Source organism: Bos indicus x Bos taurus, chromosome 2 (genome assembly GCF_003369695.1).
Source record: "Bos indicus x Bos taurus breed Angus x Brahman F1 hybrid chromosome 2, Bos_hybrid_MaternalHap_v2.0, whole genome shotgun sequence".
In the NCBI taxonomy this organism is placed as follows: domain Eukaryota; kingdom Metazoa; phylum Chordata; class Mammalia; order Artiodactyla; family Bovidae; genus Bos; species Bos indicus x Bos taurus.
In genome coordinates this window covers 133,393,939-133,416,939 of record NC_040077.1, presented here as the reverse complement: position 1 = coordinate 133,416,939, position 23,001 = coordinate 133,393,939, and the positions used below count along the sequence as shown (strand labels likewise).

General features: G+C 60.5%; 1 protein-coding gene across 2 annotated transcripts in view; it reads right to left on the bottom strand.

The window, feature by feature from the left end:
• IFFO2 (intermediate filament family orphan 2) overlaps positions 1-23,001 on the bottom strand; it is a 49,632-nt gene that overhangs the window by 7,782 nt on the left and 18,849 nt on the right. The window contains exons 2-5 of one of the 2 annotated variants that reach the window (XM_027522134.1): positions 7,170-7,230; positions 5,799-5,894; positions 4,491-4,631; positions 3,108-3,247 (exon numbers count right to left, since the gene is read on the bottom strand). In XM_027522134.1, coding sequence (XP_027377935.1) covers positions 3,108-3,247; positions 4,491-4,631; positions 5,799-5,894; positions 7,170-7,230 — 438 coding nt within the window. The remainder of the gene's footprint in view (positions 1-3,107; positions 3,248-4,490; positions 4,632-5,798; positions 5,895-7,169; positions 7,231-23,001) is intronic. The other variant, XM_027522142.1, reaches the window with a different exon arrangement.

The window sequence follows — 23,001 nt, the reverse complement described above, 5'->3', positions numbered from 1 at the left end:
GTCCGGCGACCAGAGCTGGGACCCGGCTGCCCTGGGAGGCATTGCCCGCCCCTTGGCCAGACAGCTCCGGGCAGGCCCCTGGGTCAAGGGTCGACCCATCACCACATCGCATACTGGACTGCTGATTTCACTTCCTTCCCGGCGGCTGGGACCAGAGGACAACCCTGGCTGAGTAATGGAGAAGGAGAAAGGACAGGAAGCTGGACAAGAGGAAGGACTCAGAAGAGGCGCCTCCATCCCCCCAGATGTGGGGGGCGGGACGAGGAAGAGGCGTGGCCATGGTGCAGAGAAAGGAGCAGATTCCTCCCCTTCTTCTGGATCTGAAGCCCAAGCAATTGATTTTGACTGAAACAAAACAGCCCTGACTTGGGCGCAGCTATTCAAAGACTTCAGAGGAACTGGCTGGTGGCAGCTTCTGGCTGGGTCTCAGCCCAGAGCCAGCAGAGAGGTCGGTGGGAGGGGGCCAGGGCCCCGCCCAGGGTGCGGTGTGATGGCTTTGGCGAGAACTGCCAGGGTGGAGGGGTGATCAGAGAATTATGTTTTGCTTTAACTTAGGCAGCTTGACCACCAGATCAATTTAACTGATAGGTTTAATACTAAACCCAGTTCAGACCTGTCAACACTCAGGTGCCCGTTTTTGCAGCATGGCAAAGAGCACACGTGGACCCAGGAGCACAGCCTTTTAGCTCACTCCACTTGCTCCCCCACCCGGCCCGCCCGCTTTCTGGGCAGGCTGTGGATTCCTGGTGACCTGATGAAAACCTGGGAAACAATTTCTTCAAAACAGCCCTTTAATTCAACTGAATGAGCCCAGCCAGGGTTTCTGGGGCCTAAACCCAGCTGGACACTTAAGAATGCCCACAGCAACCTTCGGAAAACCTAGACCTGCCCAAGGGTTCTCTCCCAAAGCCCCTCTCCTCAGTGAAAGACAAGAATGTGCAAAGGGAGGGGTGCGTGTCTGCACGCTAAGCAGCTTCAGTCGTGTCCGACTCCTCTGTCCATGGGACTCTCCAGGCAAGAACACTGGAGTGGGTTGCCATGCCCTTCTCCAGGGGAGCTTCCTGACCCAGGGATCAAACCCGCGTCTCTTACATCTCCTGCATTGGCAGGCGGGTTCTTGACCACTTGCGCCACCTGGGAAGCCCATGAGAAGGGGTAGGGGTCGGGGGGTGTTGAAAGATGAATCAAGAGCCTAGGAGTCTCCTTGTTACCCTCAAAACAGCAACCCCTGCTCCCCGCAAACACAGCGCCATCCCAGTTCCATTTCAAGGGAACAGGAACCACAGGGAAGTGTCACGCAAACCCATCCCGCCCGGGTCCGACTCCTGTCTTCCTGCCGAGTCACCAGGGTGGGGATGGCGTGGCAGGAGAGACAGAAAGAGGACACAGACAGCACTGGACCGAGATCCAGGCTCTGCCCGACCCGCCTGCTCCCTCTGAGCTGTTTCCTCATCTGTGATGAAGGGCTGGGCGGAGTGAGCATTGGACTCTACTACCCTCGGCCAGCCCCAAGCATGGCAGGAAGGGTCTGGAGAGGCCCGGGCCCCTGGCTTCTAAAATGAGCATGATGGCAGGGGCACCGGCGACGGGAGAGGCCCTCCTGGAGGGGCACCGTGAGGGTGGCGACGGCTCATCTGAGTCAAGCACTCAAATCCAGCCCTGCTGTTGGGACACCCAGGACTCCTGGGGAGGGACAGCAGGCCAGGAAGCATGCTCGGCCGTGAGGCTCAGAGACCAGGGGGTCGGGGGAGAAGGAAGTGGGAGGGAAGATGGAGCCCTGGGCCAGGGCTCAGGGGACCCACGGCAGGGGACTCTGGGGAGAGGGCTGGCAAGGGCAGGCCCGTGGGGCGGGGAAAGTAGACTCAGAGACGCAGCCCCAGCCTGCTGTCTGACCACAGCCCTGAGCTGAATCAGCCCCTGCCTGCAGCCGCTCCCCTCCCCACCCCGCGCAGGACACCACGTGGATGCGAGCCAGAGGAGGGTCAGGACTGCAAGTGTGGCATGGACTCACCAGGGCTGCAGTGGGTCCCTGCCCCAGACAGCCGTGCCCAGCTAGTTCCCAGCAAACCAGCTGTCTGCAGAGGCCAGAGCAGGCTGCCCAGGTGCTGGTGCTCATTGTTCTTTAGTCACGAAGTCATATCCGGCTCTTTTGTGACCCCATGGACTGCAGCCCGTCCAGCTCCTCTGTCCATGGGATTTCCCAGGCAAGAATACTAGAGTGGGCTGCCATTTCCTTCTCCAGAGGATCATCCCAACCCAGGGATCGAACGCGAGTCTCCTGCACTGGCAGGCAGGTTCACGAGCCACCAGGGAAGCCCAGGTGGGCAGCATGTGACAGTTTCCCATCGTGGCAAATTTTAGCTATCAGTGTGCCCCTGCTGAACCTGAGTGGGCAGACATCAGCTTTCACGAGCTGGTACAAACCGGCTCCAGCCCACCACTGGCCACACGAGAGCCCAGACTCTGCCACTGACCCAGGCCGCCGCTTAACTCAAGGGAAAAAACATTGTTTTTACTTTGTATGGTGATAAATGTTAGGCTTACTGTGGTGAGCATTTCACAATATACACAAATACTGAATCACAAGGTTGCATATCTGAAACTAAAATAAACTTACATGTCAGTTATATCGCAATTTAAGGAAGAAAAAAAAACTGTCCACAAATATGACCACTATTTGGCTTCCCCAGTGGCTCAGCAGTAAAAAATCTGCCTGCCAAGCAGGAGATGTGGGTTCAACCCCTGGGTCGGGAAGATCCCCTGGAGAGGGCAATGGCAACCCACTGCAGTTATTCTTGCCTGAAAAATCCCACGGACAGAGGAGCCCGGTGGGCTACAGTCTATGGGGTCTCAGAGAGTCAGACGCAGCTTAGCGACTAAACAACAGAAATGAGCACTATTACCAGTTTGGCCTTTTCTGAAAATGTGAAACTCCCCAAATTCTAAATGTTGAAAATGAATCAGATTCTCTCAGAACACCACACTGGCCAACAAAACATGTGGAGGCTACTCGTCAGCCAGCCCAGGGCACCGGTTTGCGCCCCTTGCCCTCGCAATCTGGGGAGACAGAGAGGAGCCCCGGGCGCCAGGGCAGCCAGGATACTCACAGCTGGTTAAACATGCGCTTCATCTCGTCTGTGATGTTCATGGAGCCGACCTCGTCATCTGAGAACCGGTTCACCTCCCCATCCTGCTCGGAGATGTCGTCGTCAGAAGCCACCTTACGCTCTTTCTTTTTGGGGACCACCTGACCCGGGAAGAGAAAGATAAACGTCACTCGGCAGCCCTGCGGGAATGGGGGGCGGGGTGGACTGGGAAGGGAGGCGGTGTCCCGAGGCACGGATGGAGCGCGGCTGGGGCGGCCACTGCCAGGAAGGATGCAGGTCCTCTAAGAAGCAGGTGGCGTTAGCAGGAAGCGTGAGGTGGGGAGGCATGCGGGACAGAGGAACAGACGGCCTGGCCCCTTCCCTGCCCTGGGAGGCCTGGAGATTCGGCCGGCCGGACGTCTCAGAGCTCCCCGGAGAGACAGAGAAGCCCTTACACAGGTCAGATGGCTCCATGCTTCCCAGAGCCCTCCTGCTCCCATGCAAAGGCGACAGGTAGGCAGCCCCGGGTTCAACGAGCTTCCTCCACTCCAAGCAGACAAGACGCAACCAACCAGAGGGGCAGCAAGAAGGCACCCAGGGGAGCCCAGACCTCATCCCACTACGTCCAGAGTCACACACTTAAAGCCAACAACACACTGCTCTGCCCTGGGCTCAGGCAAAAGCCAAACCACAACCCCAAACTCAAGAAGCAGCCTTTGGAGAATGACAGACGCCCTTCAGGCAGCTGGACCAGACCCCAAGCCCTCCCTGGAGGACACTCGCCAGTGCTAACCCATCGCCTTCACTCTGGACACAGACGCCTGCTCGCTGGGGGGTAGGGAAGTGGGGGACTGAATGAGTCTCAATGTGGGAATGAAAAAAGAGTCAACAGGTCAACAGTCCCCCTTCTGAATTCTGAGGCTTGAGGGCTAGGGCTCAGGCCGGCTTGCCTAGGGCTCCCACAGTCTGGCCAGGGCTCCCCAACCATGGCCCTGGTGCCCGGGCTCCTGCTCCCAGGAGAGACAGGAGGCAGGGCAAGCGGCCCAAGGTGGATAGACAGACTGAGCCCTGGAGGGTCCGGAGACCTGAGTCCTCGTCCCAGCTCTGCGGCCACGTTCTTCCAGGAGCCCGTCACGTCGCCCCCCCTACCCCCCCGGTGAGTGGTGTCCTCAGACGTAGGATGAAACAAGCAGTCAGCCTCAATGATGGAGTCATACATGCCTGTGAGCCTATGCAGTCCCTGATTCTACACTTCCCTGGGAGGCCGGAGAGTTGGGCAAAGGCTACCTGGGGGTGGGTTGGGGAGGCGGGGAGGGACGTGGGCGGGGTGTGAGGGGCCCGGGGCAGGGTGGCCGGGGCGGGTGGCGGGCAGTGCCGGCTGGTGAGTGGGGCGGCCCTCGTCACCTGGAAGATCTTGGACACGTCTTCCGAGTTCCGCTGCTGTGCGACATCGCACAGCTTGGCCGTGATATCGATCCGGCGGCAGATGTCCATGTCCACCTTCATGGCCTTTTCTTGGATCTTTGTGTCCAGGTCTGTCATGGGCTGCAGGGAGGACAGCAGGGGGTTACGTGAGCTGGGGGGGGCCCCAAGCAAGGGGTGGGGGGGAGGCACCCCCAGGCTCCGGCTGGATGGAGGGGTGGGGAGACCCCCCAGATGCTGGGCAGGAGGTCCCCGCAGTCCGAGGGGGGTCCTGCAGCCTTTGCTGGGCGTGAAGGGTCGGGCCAGTGGCTCGGGGTCGGGGCAAGGGGCGGGGGGACGTGGGCACCGTGGGGACCAAGGAAGACTGCGTTTGCCAGTCTCCCTAAGGGCCAGAAGGCACCCTCTCAGCAGACACGGCGTCAGGGTTGGTTTTGTCCGAACAAGGGAAAAGAAAGACGTGTCCCGGCGCTGAAAGGCCGCCCTGCTCCCGCGGCGGGTCTGCCCCACCTCTCCCCAGCAGATTCCTCCTAGGCTGACGGTGGGGGCTACCTCGGATGGGTGGGGGTCGCCCAGACCCCGGTAAGGGGGGCCTGCTGCCCTCTTCCAGCCACCCCAGCCTCACACCGCCCAGGGCAGAAGCCACGGCCGGCGGAGGCACCCGTCCTGGGCTCTGTCTCCCTCCTGCAGTCTTTCTCTACATACTGCCCGCGGCCCGAAGGTGGCAGGAAACCAGGTCCCCAGCAGGAAGGAGGCCCTTGCTGCTCTGCCAACAGCTGCCCCCCGCCCACAGTGACTCAGAGGAGCTCCGACTGTCCCAAGGACGCGCATACCGGCCAGTCCCGACTCAACAGAGCAACCTCAGGGAGGCCGCTGGCTCGGGTGGCCTTTTGGGCCGGCGCAGACCAGACCCGGGGTCCCCTTCAGCCTGCCATCAGCATCCCCCACTCCCAGACACAGAGGCCCCCGGCTGCCCCCGCCCCCCCGCCCCCACGCTGGTGAGCCGGCGGAGTCGGAGCGAACGCACACAGGCTGTCAGAGGAGCCCGGGGCGGGCGGATGGGTTAAGCAGCTGATTAATGCATCTCTACTCAGACCACGGGAAGCAGAGGGTGGGGTGGGGAGGGGGGCCTGATCTCTGATGCATCCGTCATCCTCACAGGTCAAACACAGCCAGCCAGGACTCTAACTAGAAGCCGAGCTCTGGAGCCTCGGAGTGAATGAAGCATTCTGCATGATGGGTGGGGGAGTGGGGGTTCATGACACCTGGGGGGTGGCGGCCGGAGGCACTTACGTCACTCATGAGTCCCTTAAACACCACCAGCTCGGCCTTGAGACGCTCAATCTTCTCGTTCATCTCCTCCTGGATGGCTTCCGCCTCCTGCGCTGCCTACAAGGAACGGAGACCGGGGAGGGGTCAGGGGGGGCTGGGTGGGCTCCCTGATGCGGGGCGGAGAGGCCAGACACCAGGCTTTAGAGCCCCAGATGGATGCCTGACATCCAACCATGCCGGGTGCCTCTGTGCCCCAGGGGAGGGGAGCCAAGACCTTGACCCAGCCTGGCTCCCCGCTCAGCCCTCACTTCACCCCTCGGCCTAAAACAATTCTTTTCTGAGAACTGTAAATTGGATGGAAAAATCCATGGCAGACGTTGAGAGAAAAAGTAGATATAAAAGCGATTCCAGTAGGTCAAAATAGCAGGTCAATGTACGTCAAAGTGCCGATACGTGACCATCTCCGATCTCCAGAATGGCAACATCACGCGTGTCAACCTCACTGAGCGTGCACACCCAGGGGCTGTACATGTACACACAAACGCCCAGAAGGTCACGCGCCAACTCAGCAACAGTGGGGCGGGGAGAACCGGAGGCTAAGTTTTGTTTTCTTCTCTGTGCTTCCCTGAACTTTCCAAGTGTTGGCCCGTGAACATGTTACGTTTGTAAAGTAAAAAGACCTTTTCTCACAAAAGAAAGCAGGGCTGGGGGGAGGGAACCTTCATGCTTTTCCTTCTACACGTTATTTTAACCATTCCTTGACGTTGACGTCTTTTAATGTCTCCTTGACATTATTTTAATCCCTAACTTCCTTAGAAGATCAACGCTTATCTTCTTTCTTTCTTCTTTGGTTATTTATGTAGGCGATCCATGCTTTAACTATCAGAAGGCGATGTTTTCAGTGTTAAAAACAGTCACCCATTGCTTCTCACGGGGTTGCCACTCTTGTGTCCATTTGGCAGAGAGGAAAACAAAGCTGAGAAGGTCAAGTCTGCTGCCCGGGGTGCACCATCAGCCCATGTGAAGCAGGGCCCAGAACACAGAGCCACCAAGCCAGAAAAGCCAGAGGCCGTCCTCACACCTGCCGCGGAGCACCACTGGGGCTGGGAGCCCACCTGGCGACAAGCCCCCCAGCCCTTTCCGAGGCACTTGGCCCCAAGTCCAGTCCTGCGTGGCTGAGACAGCAACAGGGCTCTTGTGCCCAGGTTTTTCTGCAACTGTGTGCCGGGGGTGCCTTCCCAGCCCCAAAGCAGGGGCGATGGGAGAGGCTCCTGGCTCCACAGAGGAGAGGCTGAGCTGACACAGCCCAGAGGCTGTGCTGGGAACTGGCCCCCAGCCCCGCCCCTCGACCGCGTGGCTCGCCCCCAGCCTCTCCCGGCCGGGACCTCTTACCTCCTGCAGCGTGTCCACCATGGTCTGCAGGTTCAAGCGCTTGGCGAGCTCCTCCTCCCACCTGCAACAGCCAAGAGGGACAGGTGGTCAGAGGGTGGCCTCGCCCGGGCAGCCCACCCCCAGGCACAGTGCCAGCACCTGCCCTGGATCGCCCCCGCGCTGGCTGAGGAAGGTGCAGCAGGGACTCCAGCCCTGCCTGTGTCCCGGAGCTCCCAGGCAAGGGGGCGTTGGGTGGATGCACGATGCCAGGGGACGAGCGCCAGGCTCCAGGCGTGAGCACAGCCCCGCGGGAGATGTGGGGGAGGGGCCCCCACCCCGCCCCTGTGCGCTCAGTGCAAGGTGCTGCCCAAATGCCGCTGCCCCTTCCGTTCCCATGAGACGCGGTCCTGAGGCTGTTCTCAGGTGTCAGGATACACCCAACACCGCGTTCAGGCTCTCCTTTGCACCCACAAGAAACAAACTTTTTTCGTGCCAACCATTGCAATCTCAGCCAATCTGTCATGCCACCTACCCTAACCAACAAAGACATCTCCCACGTAGCTGTTATCATCCCTTTCTTACAGATGAGGAAACTGAGGCTCAGAGAGGTTACATATCTTGCCCAAAGACACACAGCTAGTTAGGGGATGGGTTTGGACTTCAAACCCAGGTCTGTTTTATTACATTAAAACAAAAAAGAGATATAAGTCTCACTTATTTAATGCCTGGGCTTCACTGCCGGCTCAGATGGTAAAGAATCGGCCTGCAAAGCGGGAGACCTGGGTTCGATCCCTGGGTAGGGAAGATCCCCTGGAGGAGGGCATGGCAACCCACTCCAGTATTTGTGCCTGGAGAATCCCCACAGACAGAAGAGCCTGGTGGGCTATATAGTTCATGGGGTCGCGGAGTTGGACACAAGCACATTTCATGCCTAAGTGAGGGTGAGGGCAGGCGGGGCCAGGACTCAGACTCGCTGGGGGCTCCAGATCGGGTGCTGGTGACCCTGCTGGGCTCCCCGTGGACCGTGGACCCCGGGGAGCCCTGACCCCCTCCCCACCTGCTGCCCCAGAGAGGCGGGCCCTTCTCCAACCGCGGGACAAACAGACGGGGGGCTTCTCTCTTTCTTCACCCTGGGGCTTCCTCCCTACATAGCCTCAGAACAGGCAGGTCTGAAGCCTTGAGGATGCTGTCGGGGCCAGCTAAAAATAGGCCAGAGGGGAGGGATGGCTGAAGAGCGGGTTACGTCACTGGCTTTTGGAAACAAGAGAAAACGGATACTGTTTGCACACACAGAGGAAAATTCCTCCCCTTTCCCACACGAGACACAGACGGCCCCGGGCAAGGCTCCCAGAGGACACACACACTCCCCCCTCCCTTTGGTCTTCACCAGCCCCCGGCGGTGGCGGCCGGGCCTCGATCGGCAGTGGGCGGCAGAGTTCAGAACCCCATGGGCAGCGGGGCTGGGTGGGCGTCCTGGTGTGGATGAGAGATACAGAGGGACCCAAGGAGGGGCAGGGAGAGAGTCTAAGAGTCTGACCCGGGCAGGATTGTCTCATGGAACACTCCTGTGGTACAAATGGAGACACCGAGGCCCTGTGTGTGAAAGGAGCCTGCCCAAGGTCACCCAGCATGTCATGGGCAGGGCCAGGAGTCCAGGGAACAGCTGGGGAACAGGAAGCCCAGGTGCAGAGAAGCTCAAGGCTGCCCCCAGCTCGCCCAGCCACACAGGGTGTCCAGGGCTGCCCTCGAGCGAGGCCGAGGCCCAGAATACAGGGCCCGAGCTGAATCATCCCTCCTGGCCACGCTGCCCCGAGGGGGGCAGGGGGCTGGCTTCCAAAGCTGCTGAGCAGAGCGGGGCCAAGGGAGGGCGCTGACCACAGCCTGGCCCCCAGGGCCGGCCTCACTACTGCGTTCCTGCAGCAACAGCCAGATAAGGGGGGCGGCAGGGATGGGATGTGGGCACCCGGGGGCATCTCACCCCCACACACACACCAGCTTCTCAGAGGAGCCTCTGGGATGAGGCCAGCCCCCTCTCACTTTTCCTTTTCCTGGAAGCAACCTTCTCGTGAGGAAGGTGGGGCAGCAGGTCAACAGACCCATTGAACAGACAGGAAAAGTGAGGCCCAGCAAAGGAGAGCAATGTGTCTCAGGTCAACGCAGAGCGAAGACACAAGCCACGTCTTTGGATCCTCAGACACAGGAGTCGCAGTAGCAGCAGCCCACTGATTGGCGAGCACCACTCGAGTCCCCTGCACTGGGCTCAGTGCCCTGGATACATCTCATTGGCTTGCATCTGACCTCTTAACCCTCTCCTGTAAAGACATTTTCCCCAAACCCATTTTGCAGATGAGAGAGCTGAGGTTCAGAGAGGTGTGACCTGTCTAAGGCCACAAACAACCAGTCAGCAGGGATGGGACTTCAGCCAAGCTCACGCTCTCACTGGGACGAGCGTGGGCGTCACCCGGGGACCGCGCTCACTCGCAGAGTCGGCTCAGCAGGTCTGGGGCGGGGCTCGTTTCTCACGCGCTCCCCAGCGGAGGCGCTTTGGGGGCCCCCTCACCTCGCTAAGCTGCAGCCCAGGTGAGCCTGTACAAGCGATGTCCAGAGCTGGATGGGTGCACGGCCAGTGCCCCTGCCCCCAGGAGGCCCAGGAAGGACCCCTGTGTGTTGGCAGCAGCTGGCTTGACAGACCGAGCCCGCTGCCCACGCTGACCTCCCCTCCCGGCCCGCGGCGGGAAAGCTTGGCTCTGCCCGCTTCCACGTTGACAGTGCAGAATCGCTTTGCCCTTCAGCTGCTCTGGCTGACTGGGGTGAGAGGATGGGTGAGCGATGTTTCTTGAGGAGCCCCAGATGCCCTGCATTCACGGCAACTCAGCCGAGGGGGAGGGAGCGCCAAGCTGAGCCAGAAACTGGTCAACCAAGCTGTGGGCTCCAGGACATTCCAACACCTGCTTCCCAGGCCCGTCCCCTCCCCTGCCCTGGCTCTGCTCACGGGAGCTCGGTTTCAGCAGGAGGGGAGTTTCAGGCATCGGAACCAACAGAAGCAAAGACAGGCCAGCAGGAAGCCAGGGACAAGCCAGCTGCCACCAGGAGGGGACACACGTATGGGGGGCCGGGGGCTGCTGAGCACACAGTGGGTGAGAGGCTGCAGAGGGACTGCCTCCCCGTGGGAAAGGTGGGAAAAGGAAGGCCCAGCGCACCCAGGCACCCAGGCAACGCCAGCCAAGGCAGGGCAGCCCGAATCATTTCGATCCACCTCTGCCTTTCCTGACCCACCAGCTCATAAAACTTCCAAACTCTTTTTTCTCTTGAAGGGAGTGGAGAGAGGGACAGGTATTGGTCACTTTCAGGGTGGTGAACACCATGCTGGGCCTTCATAGACACATAAAAGATAAACTATCACTTAATCCTGCCCTAAGGGTGGTCCCCATTTTACAGGCAGAGGAGACAGAATCAGAGGTAACCCGATTCCCTTTTCCCACCCGCCACTTCAGCCTCCTGAAATCTATCCATTCTCCCAGGCCTGTCTCACATGTCATCTCTCCTCCAAACCAAGGCAGCCACTCCCCTGGCTTTCCCTCCTTGAGCCCAGGCTTGACCTGGCAGGCCACAGGATGCCATCGTCCCCGGGGCCACTTAGCAGCAGTGTCTTATCCACGGAGCCAGCCCACAATGCCAGGGACAGCAGCAGACCACCCTCCGTCTCCTCCATGCCAAGGCGTGCTCAGGCCCAGGTCTGGCTCACGCTCCCACCAGCCCACGGGGACTCTCTCTGGCCCCCAGCATCCTCCCACTCTCTCCCCACCTGCGGACGCCCTCCAGCCACAGCTCTCACAACGGTCTAGGCTGTGGATGCTCACAAAGCAGGCAGGATGGATGACGGCGGTGCTGATGCTGGCGTGACCGGGCGGCCCCCACGGACGGGGCGCTGACGGTGTGCCCGGCACCACCCACAGAGCCTGCCTTCAGCTTCACAGGAACCTCTAGGCCGGGTTAGATCATCTCCACGGGACTGATGAAAACACTGCAGTCCACAAGCATGAGGCACCTCCCCCAGAATCACACGGCGGGCCGGGGGGCTGGGGTAGGGGGAGGGTGCTACTCTACAGAAACAAGAGACACGGAATTTCCAGAAACGAAGGCTGAAAGGGCCCAGAGTCCACCTAGACCACACCTCTGAGTACACAGATAAGCAAAGTGAGGTGCAAGGGCGCCCAGGGCGTGGACAGCGGGGCGGGCGCCCTCCCCTGCCCCGGCCGAAGGGCTTCAGTCTGAACCCCGGCATCTGCTTCCACCGCTCGGAGCCTCAGTCTCTCCATCTATAAAGGAGACGGAGTGTGAGCCCAGCACCCCCCGGGGACGCTCAAGAAGAGCCATTCTGCCCCTACACTCTGGGCCCAGACCGGGGAGCCCACAGGGGCAGACGTGCGTGCAGACAGCAGGGCCAGCTCCTCCAACACCCGCCTCCAGAGGTCTCGGGCACCTGCGCCTGGCTGGTCAGGGCCCAGAGCCAGGGAGACGCCGGTTCTAGGTGGGGAAGCGGGTACAGAGGGGCGCTGCAGGGGCCGGGTCTAAAGCGGGGGTCTGGCCCCTCCCCAGCAGTTCCTGATGACTACTTCCATGCTCCCTGCATTAACCCCAGCCTCACTTGTAAGGAGTCACACAGTTGTTGAATGGATTTGCTGAATGAATGGATGGATGACCCAGGTGGCAAGCGCCCTCCCCAGCCGGGGACCCTTGGACGGCGTCCTCAGTCTGAGCCCCAGCCTGGGGGCCTCGCCACTTAGCTCCGACCGTCCGCTTGGCTCCAGAGCCTCCCCCGGGAGAGGCCCCGCGCTGCGGGGCGGGCTGGCCAGGCCGGAAGCGGGCTGGGAGAAGGAGAAAGCGTGTCTGTCCCGCTCTCCGCAGCTCCAGGCCGGGGCAGAAGAGCAGGGAGGTCAGGGCGGCGGGTGGGGGGAAGAGATGCCTCCCCGGCGTCCACACGGGCTCAGCCACTGTCTTAGCAGAAGGAGCGGAGGCAGCCGCCCCCCCAGCCCCCCAGCCCCGGCCAGATGTGGTCGCCTGCATTCCTGCGGACCCGCCGCTGGGCCACGTGATGGACGGGAAGTCTGGGCAGGCTGCTGGGGGGAGGGGAGGCACGGAGGGGCCAGCCCCCCACCCCCACCCCCAGCCAACGACAGGGCCAGGGTCTCCCTGCCCCCACGAGCTCGGGGTGACAGACTCGCAGGAAAGGGGCCACAAAGCCCGGCTTCAGAGGGGCGGAAGGCTGGGCTGAAGTCACTGGCAGAGGGACTGACTCACGGCTGCTTCACTTCCTGTGGGTCACAGAAAGAGGCTCCGGGGCTCCAGCTCCGGAGGAAAGCGAGTACAGCCCCGCAAAACCACTGCAGTCCCGGGGACGGCCCGGAGGCCTCTGGGGAGAAAGTCCTGGGGACCCCGGGGCGGGGGCAGTGGGAGACCGGGTCAGCATGCTGTCCCTGCTGCTGGCTGGCTGTGTGCCTCTGGGCGGGAAGCGCAGCCCCTGTGAGGCTGTGAGAACACACGGGGTCCAGTGGTGGGGGTGCAAACGCCCAGCCCCTCCCCTGGCACAGACAGCACACTGCAGACGCTCCGAGGCTCAATTCCGACTGCAGGATCCCACGGCTGGCTCCAGCGGCCAGGCCTCTGGGGGGCTGGGAGGCGCCGCAGGAATGGTCCACACCTTGCCAGGGAGGGCGAGCCACACTGGCACGCCCAAGCCAGCTCACTCAGGTGATGGGAAGCAAGCTCAGGTGAGGCTGGGCCAGAGCCATGGGTGGAAAACTTCATTCGGGGCCAAGCGTGGGCCCTGCCTCCGGCGGCGGGCAGGTGGGCAGAGGACAGTTTGCACCCGGGGCCCGGGGAGCTCACCCCATGTCATGTGACTCCGGCCGGGGGCCTGCTGGAGCCATGCTGCCCACCTGCCTGCCTGCCTGTGGGCCTCTGCGCTGCCCAACCACCCACAGACGCAAAGAGGTGCCCCTCGCCTACCCACGCAGGCGTGCCTTGCCCCAGCCTCACGGCAGAGCCAGAGCCCCGAGTGCCAGCTCCTCGTGTAGACTAACGTCTGAGCTGGAGGACCAGGCAGGCCAGGGCGACCCTTCCTCAAACGCAGTTTCGCGGAAGCCAGCGGGCTACAGATCAGAGCGGGCATTTGGCAGGCCCCTACCCGCTGACTTCTGCTGGGCCCCCTAGAGAGCTGGAAATTCACAGACGGGTCAACTGCCCCCTCCACGCCCCCTCCTTGCCCAACACCACAAACAGTTCACGGCAGAGGCAGAGAGAGAAACACAGGTGAGCAAGAGCGCAGCGGGAGCGGGTGGGCAGCCCAGCACGGACGCGCGTGGGCCTCCGTGGCCCGACTCCCCGCTCTCGTCCGTACACCGCACCTTCTCTCTGCAGTCACCGGGGGGGCCGGGCCCCCAGCCTGTGCGTGGACAGGCCCCCGGCCCCCCGAGCCCCGCTCGCATGGGTACCTCCCAGCGCTGCCTCCCCCGCTCACCATCTCCTTCCCCGTGGACTCCGGCGCTCCCATCCGCACCCAGCCCCTGATCCGGGGAAAAGGGATGCCTCCCAGACGTGCCCATCAGAGGCCCAGCTGCCCAGCTGCACTCTGCTGCTCAGAGGGAAACACAAATTAAATGCCAACTGATTGTCTCCGCGGAGGAGGTATTAATTTAATGTGAACACTTAACCAGGGCAGCCGATTCCATTACAGCCGGTGGTAATGGCCCAGGCAGGCCAGAGCACAGGCTGGGAGCTGGTGATAGGCTGGGTGGAGCAGCCACGTTATCAAGTGTGCGCCTCTTCCCAGCAAGCGGGCACCGCACACACGCGCGTGTGCATACGCAGACACACACGCACAGGCGCGAACTCGCTCTCAACTTGAAACAGAAGCTGCCTCCAGGGCTTCCTGACAGAGGGTGTGTGCAAGGCTACTCAGGGTGGGTGGGGGTCTCAGGTCTGCTGGGGAGCACCCTGTGGAGGAGAGGGTTCTGGGCTAGAAGGGGCGGGGACCCTGGCTCGAGTCCAGCTCTGTCGCTAACTCACTGCACGAACCCGGCAAGCCCTTCCTCCGCTGGGGCCTCTGGTCCATAATACAATCTCTGAGTCCCTCTAGATAAGACCTGCACACCCTGGATGTGGCCCTTCCTCGGAGCCAGAAAGAGGAGACAGCCTCAGGGACATCACTGCTACCCAGAGTCACCCAGGGTGATGGCATCGAGCCACTGGCCCCTGCCCTCAGCACCCATGACCAGCAAGCCAGGACTGGGGTGGCAGCACGCGTTTCTAGAGTAGATTTTTACTGGAGAATAGCTGCCTCATGATGTCGTGTTGGTGTCTCCTACATGGCAGAGAGATCAGCTGTCTGTATACACAGGTGCCCCCTCGGGCCTCCTTCCCATTCAGGTCACCACAGTGCGTTAAGCAGAGCTCCCTGCGCTACACGGTACCTTCTCCTTAGTTATCTGTCTCATTCACAGCGTCAGCAGTGTATGGGCTTCCCTGGTGGCTCGGGGATAAAGAACCCGGGAGACCCAGGCTCAGTCCCTGGGCTGGGAAGATCCCCTGGAGGAGGAAGCGGCAGCCCACTCCAGGATTCTTGCCTGGAGAATCCCATGGGCAGAGGAGCCTGGAGGGCTACAGTCCACAGGGTCACAAAAGAGCCGGACACGACTGAGCATGAGCACACGCACACATCGATCCTTCTCCAGTTCCTCCCACTCCCTTTTCCCCTTTGGTATCCACATATTTGTTCTACGTGGGTCTACTTCTGCTTGGCAAATAAGACCATTCATCCATGTTTCTAGAGTCCACACATAGGCGCCAATACACAATATTTGTTCCTCTTCCTGTGCATTGGTTCAGCCTTTGTCCACTCATCCATTCCATGCTTGGTTCTGGAGTGCGTGCCATGAGCTGCTCAGGCCCGACAGAATCAAAGGTGACGTGAGCCTCCACCAGGCCCTCTGAGCAGGGCAGCAAACCGAGGGGCCGCCCGCTGGTCCCCGGCCAGAAACCTCAGTTTCCCCCTCTGTGGAAAGGCGGCGGCAGCCCTACCTTGCAGGCTTCATGGACGTTAAAAGCACTCAAGGGAAGGTAAACAGGCACCCTTCTGGACGAGGGCCGTTCTCACCGTTGGCGTGGCCCAGCCTGGCCCTGTCTGGGAGAGGCAGCGACAGGTGGGTGTGCGAGGCCCGGACACCCAAGCAGGGACACGTCTTCACCCTGCCCCGACCCTCTGTGGATCTAGAAGCAACTGAGAGGGGCTGGCAAGTGAATTTTCCCAGCCAGGCGGTGAAAGCAAGCCTGGCCAATGGACAGCAGGGCTGAGCTGCGTGGAGTCATTCCCACTCTCCCTGCCTGTTCCGGTGACCACGGCTGCCCTTTACCGGGCAGCTGGCAGGCCTCCGGGGCACTCCGCGGGTGGTCACCAGGCCTTGAGAGAGGCGGGGAGGAAAAGACTGGCAAGTCTGTCACTGGACCGCAGCCCCCAGGCCCACACCCCCTCGGGCAACGAGGCAGCCAGCGTCAGTGCAAGCTACCCGGTACCGGGTCCTTTCTCTCTTTAAAAAAAAAAAAATTATTTGGTCACACCAGGTCTTAGGTGCAGCATGCGGGATCTTTACTTGCAGCACATGAACTCTGAGCTGCAGCACGTGAGATCTAGTTCCCCGACCAGGGATCGAACCCAGGCCCCCACACTGGGAGCGTGGAGTCTTAGCCACTGGACCCCCAGGAAAGTCCCAGTGTATCGGCCCTGTCTCTGCCCAGACTTACTGTGTGATCTCGGGCAAGTCCCTTCTCCTCCTCTAGCCTCACTTTCCCTTTCTTGATGCAATGGTGTCAGACTGGGTAAGGTCAAAGGGCTCCCCCAGTCAGGCCAAGAAACAACTCCCACAGTGCCTGGACAGACACCCCATGCCATCAGGAAAGCCATCTGATGAACCACAGAGAGTCAAAGCCAGCCAGGACGTCAGCCTTTGGGTTCAAACCAGTGTGTCTGCTGGAGAGGGGGGCAGGGGTTCTTTTGCAGTCAGAGGTCCTGGGGTCAAACCCCAGCTACATACACACCTCGCCCCTCTGTGACCGGCCAGAGACCGCCAACCCTCTCTGAGCTCTGCTAAGACCACCCACCTCGCAGGGCTGTTTGCAACTAGTCAACGGACCTGTGATGACAGGTGCAGTCCGCGGCTTCACCCTCGCGACCTCCCAGCTGCCGGTGGTCAGAGCGACTGGGAGCGTGGGCCCAGGCCACACTGCAAGTGACGGGGCCGGACCTGAACCCAGGACTGGCTGACCCCACAGCCTCTGTGCACCGTAGTCATCACATGGACGCGATGGGGAGAATGAGCCAGACGCCGCTGCCACCTGGCTGGGGACGGGGGCACATGGCGGGGGCGGGGGGCGGCCGAGGGAACGGAGCCAGATGCTGACACCGCGGCTTCCACGGCCAGCAAAACCCAGCCAGTGACCTGCTTCTGCCCTCCTCGCCCCTCGACAGGCCCCAGGAAGGAACGGGCACTGCTCAGGCTTAGAGGTCTGTCCTGACGAGGACCACCATGTCAGCAGGCAAGGCTAAGGCAGGAGGGGTCCCCTGGTCTTGTGGGGTCACCCCGGCAGGCACTGAAGGTCATTCTCCCAGGTCCAGACGCCCCTGCTCATGTGCCCCCCGTCCATCCCAGGCTCCAGCTGTTTACACCAGCCTTCCATTCCAGTTACCCAGCGTCCACATCTACCAGGTGGCCAGCATCACTCCCGCTTCGGTGCCGTTTATTGAAAGCCCCTTTGGAGGCCCGGCAGCTCTGTGGATGCCAGTCACCCAGAGCTGACGGCTGGGGGGCAGTGCTCTCCTTCCAGTGCCTCTGTCTACAAACCACACCCAAGTGGCACTGACCCCCTCTCCCCAGGCAAGCAGGCCACTACGAGAAGTGGTCAGTGACCACCTCCCGGGGAGGAGGAATCTGCTTCCCAGAGCGCAGGCCCCCGTCAAGTTTCTGGGACACCACTTCCAACCTCTTCCAGGCTTGCAACACCTTCATCACCTCCTCCAGGAAGCCCTTCAGGACTTCCCCAGGAGGAGGCACTCCACCCACCTAAGTGTCTCCAGCCCTGGCACGTGCCTCCCTCACAACATCTGGGGTGCTCTAAGTGTTCACTTCTCTGCCTCTCTCATCAGACTCTGCTCTCCTGGAGAAAGGGAGGACTTGCTCTCACTGTAAAATGCTTATTTCGTGCTAGACTATTCACTTACTCTCACCCTGGCTCTGTGAGGCAGGCGTTACCCTTCCCACTTTACAGGTGAGTAAACCGAGGCCCAGGGGAACCGCCTTGCTCCAGGCCAGGCCCAGGTCCACCTGACTCCCATGTCTGAGCAGCCTGGCAGTGGTAAGAATGTTCCACTGGTTCTGTAAACCCCACTCCCTACCAGGTCTCCCCCAACACACTGCTCGGGAAACACCCCCAAATGACCCTGCCAGGGTCAGCACTGGTGTGCAGCCCTGGGTCATGGCCACTGACTTGGAAGCCGGCCGCTTAGTCTGTTGACTCACTTCCTGGGCCCCCGGGTGGAGAAAGGCCCTAGGGTTCCCCCTCCACCGGCCACGACGGACCTGCCCACAGCCTGCTGCCCATCCCGCCCCCAGAGCCGGCTGGAGCAAAGCCCCGAACCTGCCGTGCGCCTGGTTCCCGTCTCAAGGCAGGGGCTAGCGGGAGCACCTGCCCTGCGGAGCTGGTATATTAAATGAGTCAGCATCCGCCACACGCTCAGCCCAGAGCTTGGCTCCCAGTAAACAAGCCCTCAGCTCAATGGATGGGCACTGATGAGCCGCAGAACGTGGGCTCTACGCTGTCTCTGCTGCCGTGAAGAACGGCCGGCTCAGCCCGGGGTGGCAGGTCTGCAGGGTGGGGGTGGCCAGGGCCCCAGGCACCAGGCAGGACCCCCAGGCACCAAACCAGAGTCCTCGCTCCAACGCCCGGTGACACGCGGGACTGTCAAACGAGCCTCTGGGGGCTTGCCTCATCTCAGAAGGACGTCTCACTGCCCTCGTGCCCAAGCTAGTGCCACACCCTGGGGCTGGCACGAGTCAGGCGCCGAGGACGCCCCGGCGAGTGGGTGTGGGTGCTTCTGTGAAGCCCAGAGCAGCAGCCTCAGCATCTGCTGCAGCCCAACCCCTCCGGCTGTTGCTTTAGATTCCATCTCCTTTTCCCCACGACAGATTCAACAAACATTTCCCAAGTGCCCACTTAGGAGCACAGGACTGAATTAACAGGACTCTCCTCCCCCTGCAAGAGGAGTGATGAGTCTCTGGGCTCCCCCAAGGTGGGACCTCAGCCCCGCTCCTCAGTCGTGGTCCTCAGTCCCCCCAACCCATCAAGGGCCAGAAGATCAGGGCACCGCTGCCTCATGCCCTGAGAGTGGGGACAGAAGAGGGTGCACACCCCGGGCTCTTGGAGAGGCACCTTAGCTCTGCCCGTGAGTGAAGGGGCCCCATCTGAGCGGCCCCTGCCCACTGGAACCCAGGGCGGGAGGGAGGAAGGCACGGCTCCACCAGCACACAGGGAACACCGGTGGTCTCCAGAGACAGGCTTGCGGCTGGGGACGGGGTGGGGGAGACCTGTCCCTGTGCCCTTCTGTACCTTTTTCTTTAATGATAGTAAATACTCAGAAAATTTACCATCCTGACCATTTTTTAAATTTTCTTTCTTTCTTTAGGCTGCTCTGGGTCTCTGCTGTGGCGTGGGCTCTTCTCTAGCAGCAGAGAGTGGGGACGACTCTCCAGCTGTGGTGCTCAGCCTGCTCGCTGCGGCGGCTTCTCTTGTGAAGCACGGGCTTACCTGCTTTGAGGCAGGTGGGGTCTTCCTGGACTAGGGATCAAACCCGCGTCTCTGGTATTGGTAGGCAGATTCTTTACCGCTGAGCCACCAGGGAAGCCCCATCGTAACCACTGTTAAGTGAGCAGCTGAGTGGCATCCAGCACATTCCCACTGCTGTGCAGCCACCACCCCCGCCCCTCTCCAGAGCTCTTCATCTAGCAAAACCAAAACTCTGCCCCCATTAAACGATAACTCCCTGGTCCCCCTCCCCCAGCCCCTGGCAACCACCATTCTACTTCCTGTCTCCAGGAATCTGACTGCCCTTAGGTCCTTCACTTTAGTGGAATCATACAGTATTTGTCCTATCGAGACTGGCTTATTGCACTTAGCATAATGTCCTCAAGGTTCATCTCTGTTGTAGCATGGGTCTGAATTTCTTCTCCTGTATCTTTTAAATTTTCAATCATGTAATGCATCACTAGTCGAGAAAATCAAAGTCATTAAGACAAAAATACCCGCTTGTTTTCCCTTTGTTTTAAACTGCCCGTGTATTTTACAATGATTACACAAGAAACAGGAAAAAAAAAAAAACAGGTAAGCCAACAAACAAACAAAGGAAAACCAAGAACCGTGTGCTTTTCCTACTTAACAACACACAGCAAGCACCCTTCCCAGCAGGTAATACAGTGGGTGACCGTGTATCTCCTGGGCCCTGCATCTTGGCACAGATTTGCATATTTGTCCAGTTATCTCCATGGAGTGGGTTGCTGGGTCAAGGCTTCCAGTGTAGAAAAGACTTCTCTGCCCCTCAAAAGTGCTGGGTGTGACAAGGCTGTTCTCTCACGGGGCTCAGCAGCTGCCCATGGAGCCGAGGAAAAAGCTGGGTCCTCACCCCAGCTCAGCTGTTGTGTGCCTCAGTTTCCCAATTAGACAAAGAGTCCAAGGGTTGCCTCTCTGTTGGATGGAGGAAGACCCCATCGTAGATACTGTCCTTCTTCACCCTCACGGGGTGGTACTCTGCCTTCGCCAAGGAGCCAGGGCCAGGCAATCAGGCTTGCATGAGAAACAGGCCCCATCACCTCTCTTCCGAAAGCGCAGACGTGCCAACCTTGTGTGATAAGCCCCGGGGCGAGTGGCCACGTGCTAGGGTGGGGAAGCCATGCCCCCTGGTGCCTCCAGCCCCAGGCGTGCCATGCCGCATCATACCTCGAAGCCTTTGCCCGTCTACTCAGCCCGGAAGCCTCCCTCTACACGCCCGCTTCGTCATTTGCCAACTTCAGGACTCAGCTTGTATACCCCCTCCTCCAGAAAGCCTTCCTTGGCTCCTTGGTCAGGATCAAGTGCCCCTCGTCTGTGTTCCAGAGACCCTGGTCACTCGCTACTGAGGCTGTCTCCACCTGTTGGTTTCCCCTACTTAACTCAGCCCTTGTAAGATGAGACTCTGGCTCCCAGCTGCAACCCCAGAGTGCAGCATGAGCCTGGCACACAGTAGGCACCAGATACATGTTCGCTGGGTAAAGGGCCCCTGCAAAGGTCGCCTCCAGGGCCTTCCCTAAGAGGCCCACTCTGGAGTCAGTGCAGCACCTGCTCAGTGGAGCCCTGGACACGACCGCCCTGCCCTCCCTCAACCCCCAGCCTCAGTTTCCCCACGTGACTCTGCAGTCCCCACCAGCTCTCCTGCTCTCCCCCAGCGGTCCTGCTCCCTCGACGGGACGCCGGGCCCACCTCTCCCGGGGCAGACGGCCGGCAGGTTAGTGCTCACAGCTCTCCAACCCTAGCACTCGGCCTCTGTGCCTGGGCCTGGCAGAGCGGACCCCCACCCACCACCCACCCCTAGGGTCAGCAGCTCTCGGCCTCGGGGACTCCATCTCTTGTCCAAGTCCAGGAGCCAGGAGGGGATCCAGCCACCCAGACCAAGGAGCGGGAGGCCCCAGGGGTCTGTGACCCGGGAGGCCAGGAGAGCCCCACCCGAGGACGTGTTTATAGCTTGGAGGAAAAGCAGCAACTCCCAAGGCTATTTTGGAAACCTAATGTGCACGTTGGGTCTCTGTGTTTATGTCGACTGCCCGTGCCGCCCTGCAGGTAAATGCATGGCCCTGCGGGTCTGCAGCTCAGTCGCCCCGCCAGGCCCGCATCACTACTCACTCCACGCCGAGCACACTCCGGCCAGCGAGCGGCGGGAAGCCAAGAGGAGCCCAGGAGGCAGCACTTGGCACACACCCCATTCTGGGTTCAAACCAAGGCCCTGCAGCCTTGAGCAAGTTGCCTCTCCGGGCCTCAGTGTTCTCTTCTGTGAAATGGGAAGGGATGACCCCCTCTTGGATTAAATGAGGACTGGATAGCAATAAACAGGCTCCAGGTGTAACAATTAAAAAAAACAAAAAACGCAGAACACGGGTCCCCAGCACCTCAGAATGGGAACATACAGAAGCCCAGGCCTTTGCACACGAGGAGCCCGGAGCTCAGGGGAGTGAAGCGGCATGCCAAGGTCACACAGCCAGGGGTGCCGGGGTGCTGGAACCCAGAACCCGCGCTTCCTGCCAAGCCCCTGCTGAGGGGAGCACAGCCCTGAGCAATCCCCGGGGACGGAGGAAGGAAGAGCAACAAGGACCCGGGAACCAGATACAGGCACACGCGAGGCTGTGCCACAGCGGGCGGAGCGTGGCCCACCGCCTGGCCCTCCCTGCGGGGCGGTGTCCTTGTCACGGCCGCCCGGGAGGCTGCGGGCACCAGCGGGACAGGCAATGAGACCCGGTTCCCCGCGCCGAGCGGGATTAGTGACCACACACCGCTCAGGGGACGGACTCCTGGCTTAACGCCAGCCGCCAGCCACCTCGCAGCCTGACATTCAACTTTTTTTTTTTTTTTTTTTACTGCACTGCTCAGCATGAGGGATCTCAGCTCCCCGGACGGAGACTGAACCCCCTGCAGGAGGAGCACGGAGTCTTCACCACTGGACCACCAGGGAAGTGCCCCTGACATTCAACTTGATGTGAACCAGTGGGCAGGACACTGGGGCTCCCCCAACACACGCACACGCACGCGCACGCGCACACACACAGCATTCCTCCCACCCATCCACAAGGCTGGGGTATGCCTCTCAGAGGAGAGAGAGAGGTCAAAAAGAGCAGAGAAGCTTCTGCGACAGTAACACCCCAGCAGAGCACCTTATAGGAGCCGCTAGCCTCCTCATCCCCATTCTGCCGATGGGGACACTGAGGCTCGGAGAGGTAAGGTGACTTGTCCAGGTCTCATAATCGTAATAGTTAACAATATGAAGAGTTAGGATGAGACGTGCATTATCAAGTCATTTAATTCTCACAGGAGCCTTATGAGGTAGATGCTACTAAGTATGCCCATTTTACAGATGAGGAAACTGAGGCACCGGGAAGTGAAGCCACGTGTGCAAGGCCACAGAGCTCAGAAGTGGTCCAGGCAGTCTGGCTCCAGAGCCCAAACTCATACCCACCAGAAGCACCTGCCTCTGCCCTCTGTACAGAGCTGCAGATGCTGCAGGAGAACACGGGTCTCTCTGATCCAGGGTCCAGCTGCCCTTCTCTGGGCCACGTGGCCTCATGACAAGAAGGAGAAGGTCAGGGAGTGGGACCTCAATCTCCCAGGGGTCAGTGAGTGAGTGTGAGTGCTCGGTCATGGCCGACTCTTTGCTACCCCGCGGACTGTGGCCCACCAGGCTCCTCTGTCCATGGAATTCTCCATGCAAGGATACTGGAGTGGGTTGTCATGCCTTCCTCCAGGGGATCTTCCCGACCCAGGGATTGAACCCGCATCTCTTGTGTTTCCTTCATTGACAGGTGGATCCTTTACCACTAGTGGGAAGCCCCCCTCAGGGGTCAGAGCGGATCCAAATGGCATCCCCTCCAAACTGTAAGAGCAAAGCACAGAGACCCCCACCCTGGGCCCTGCTGGGTCCTGACAGAGTGGCCCCTGAAGCGAGGGTCTCCTAGGCCTGACCCAGCCCCCAGGACCCTCAGATGGGCAGGGTTAAAGAGTCTCCAGT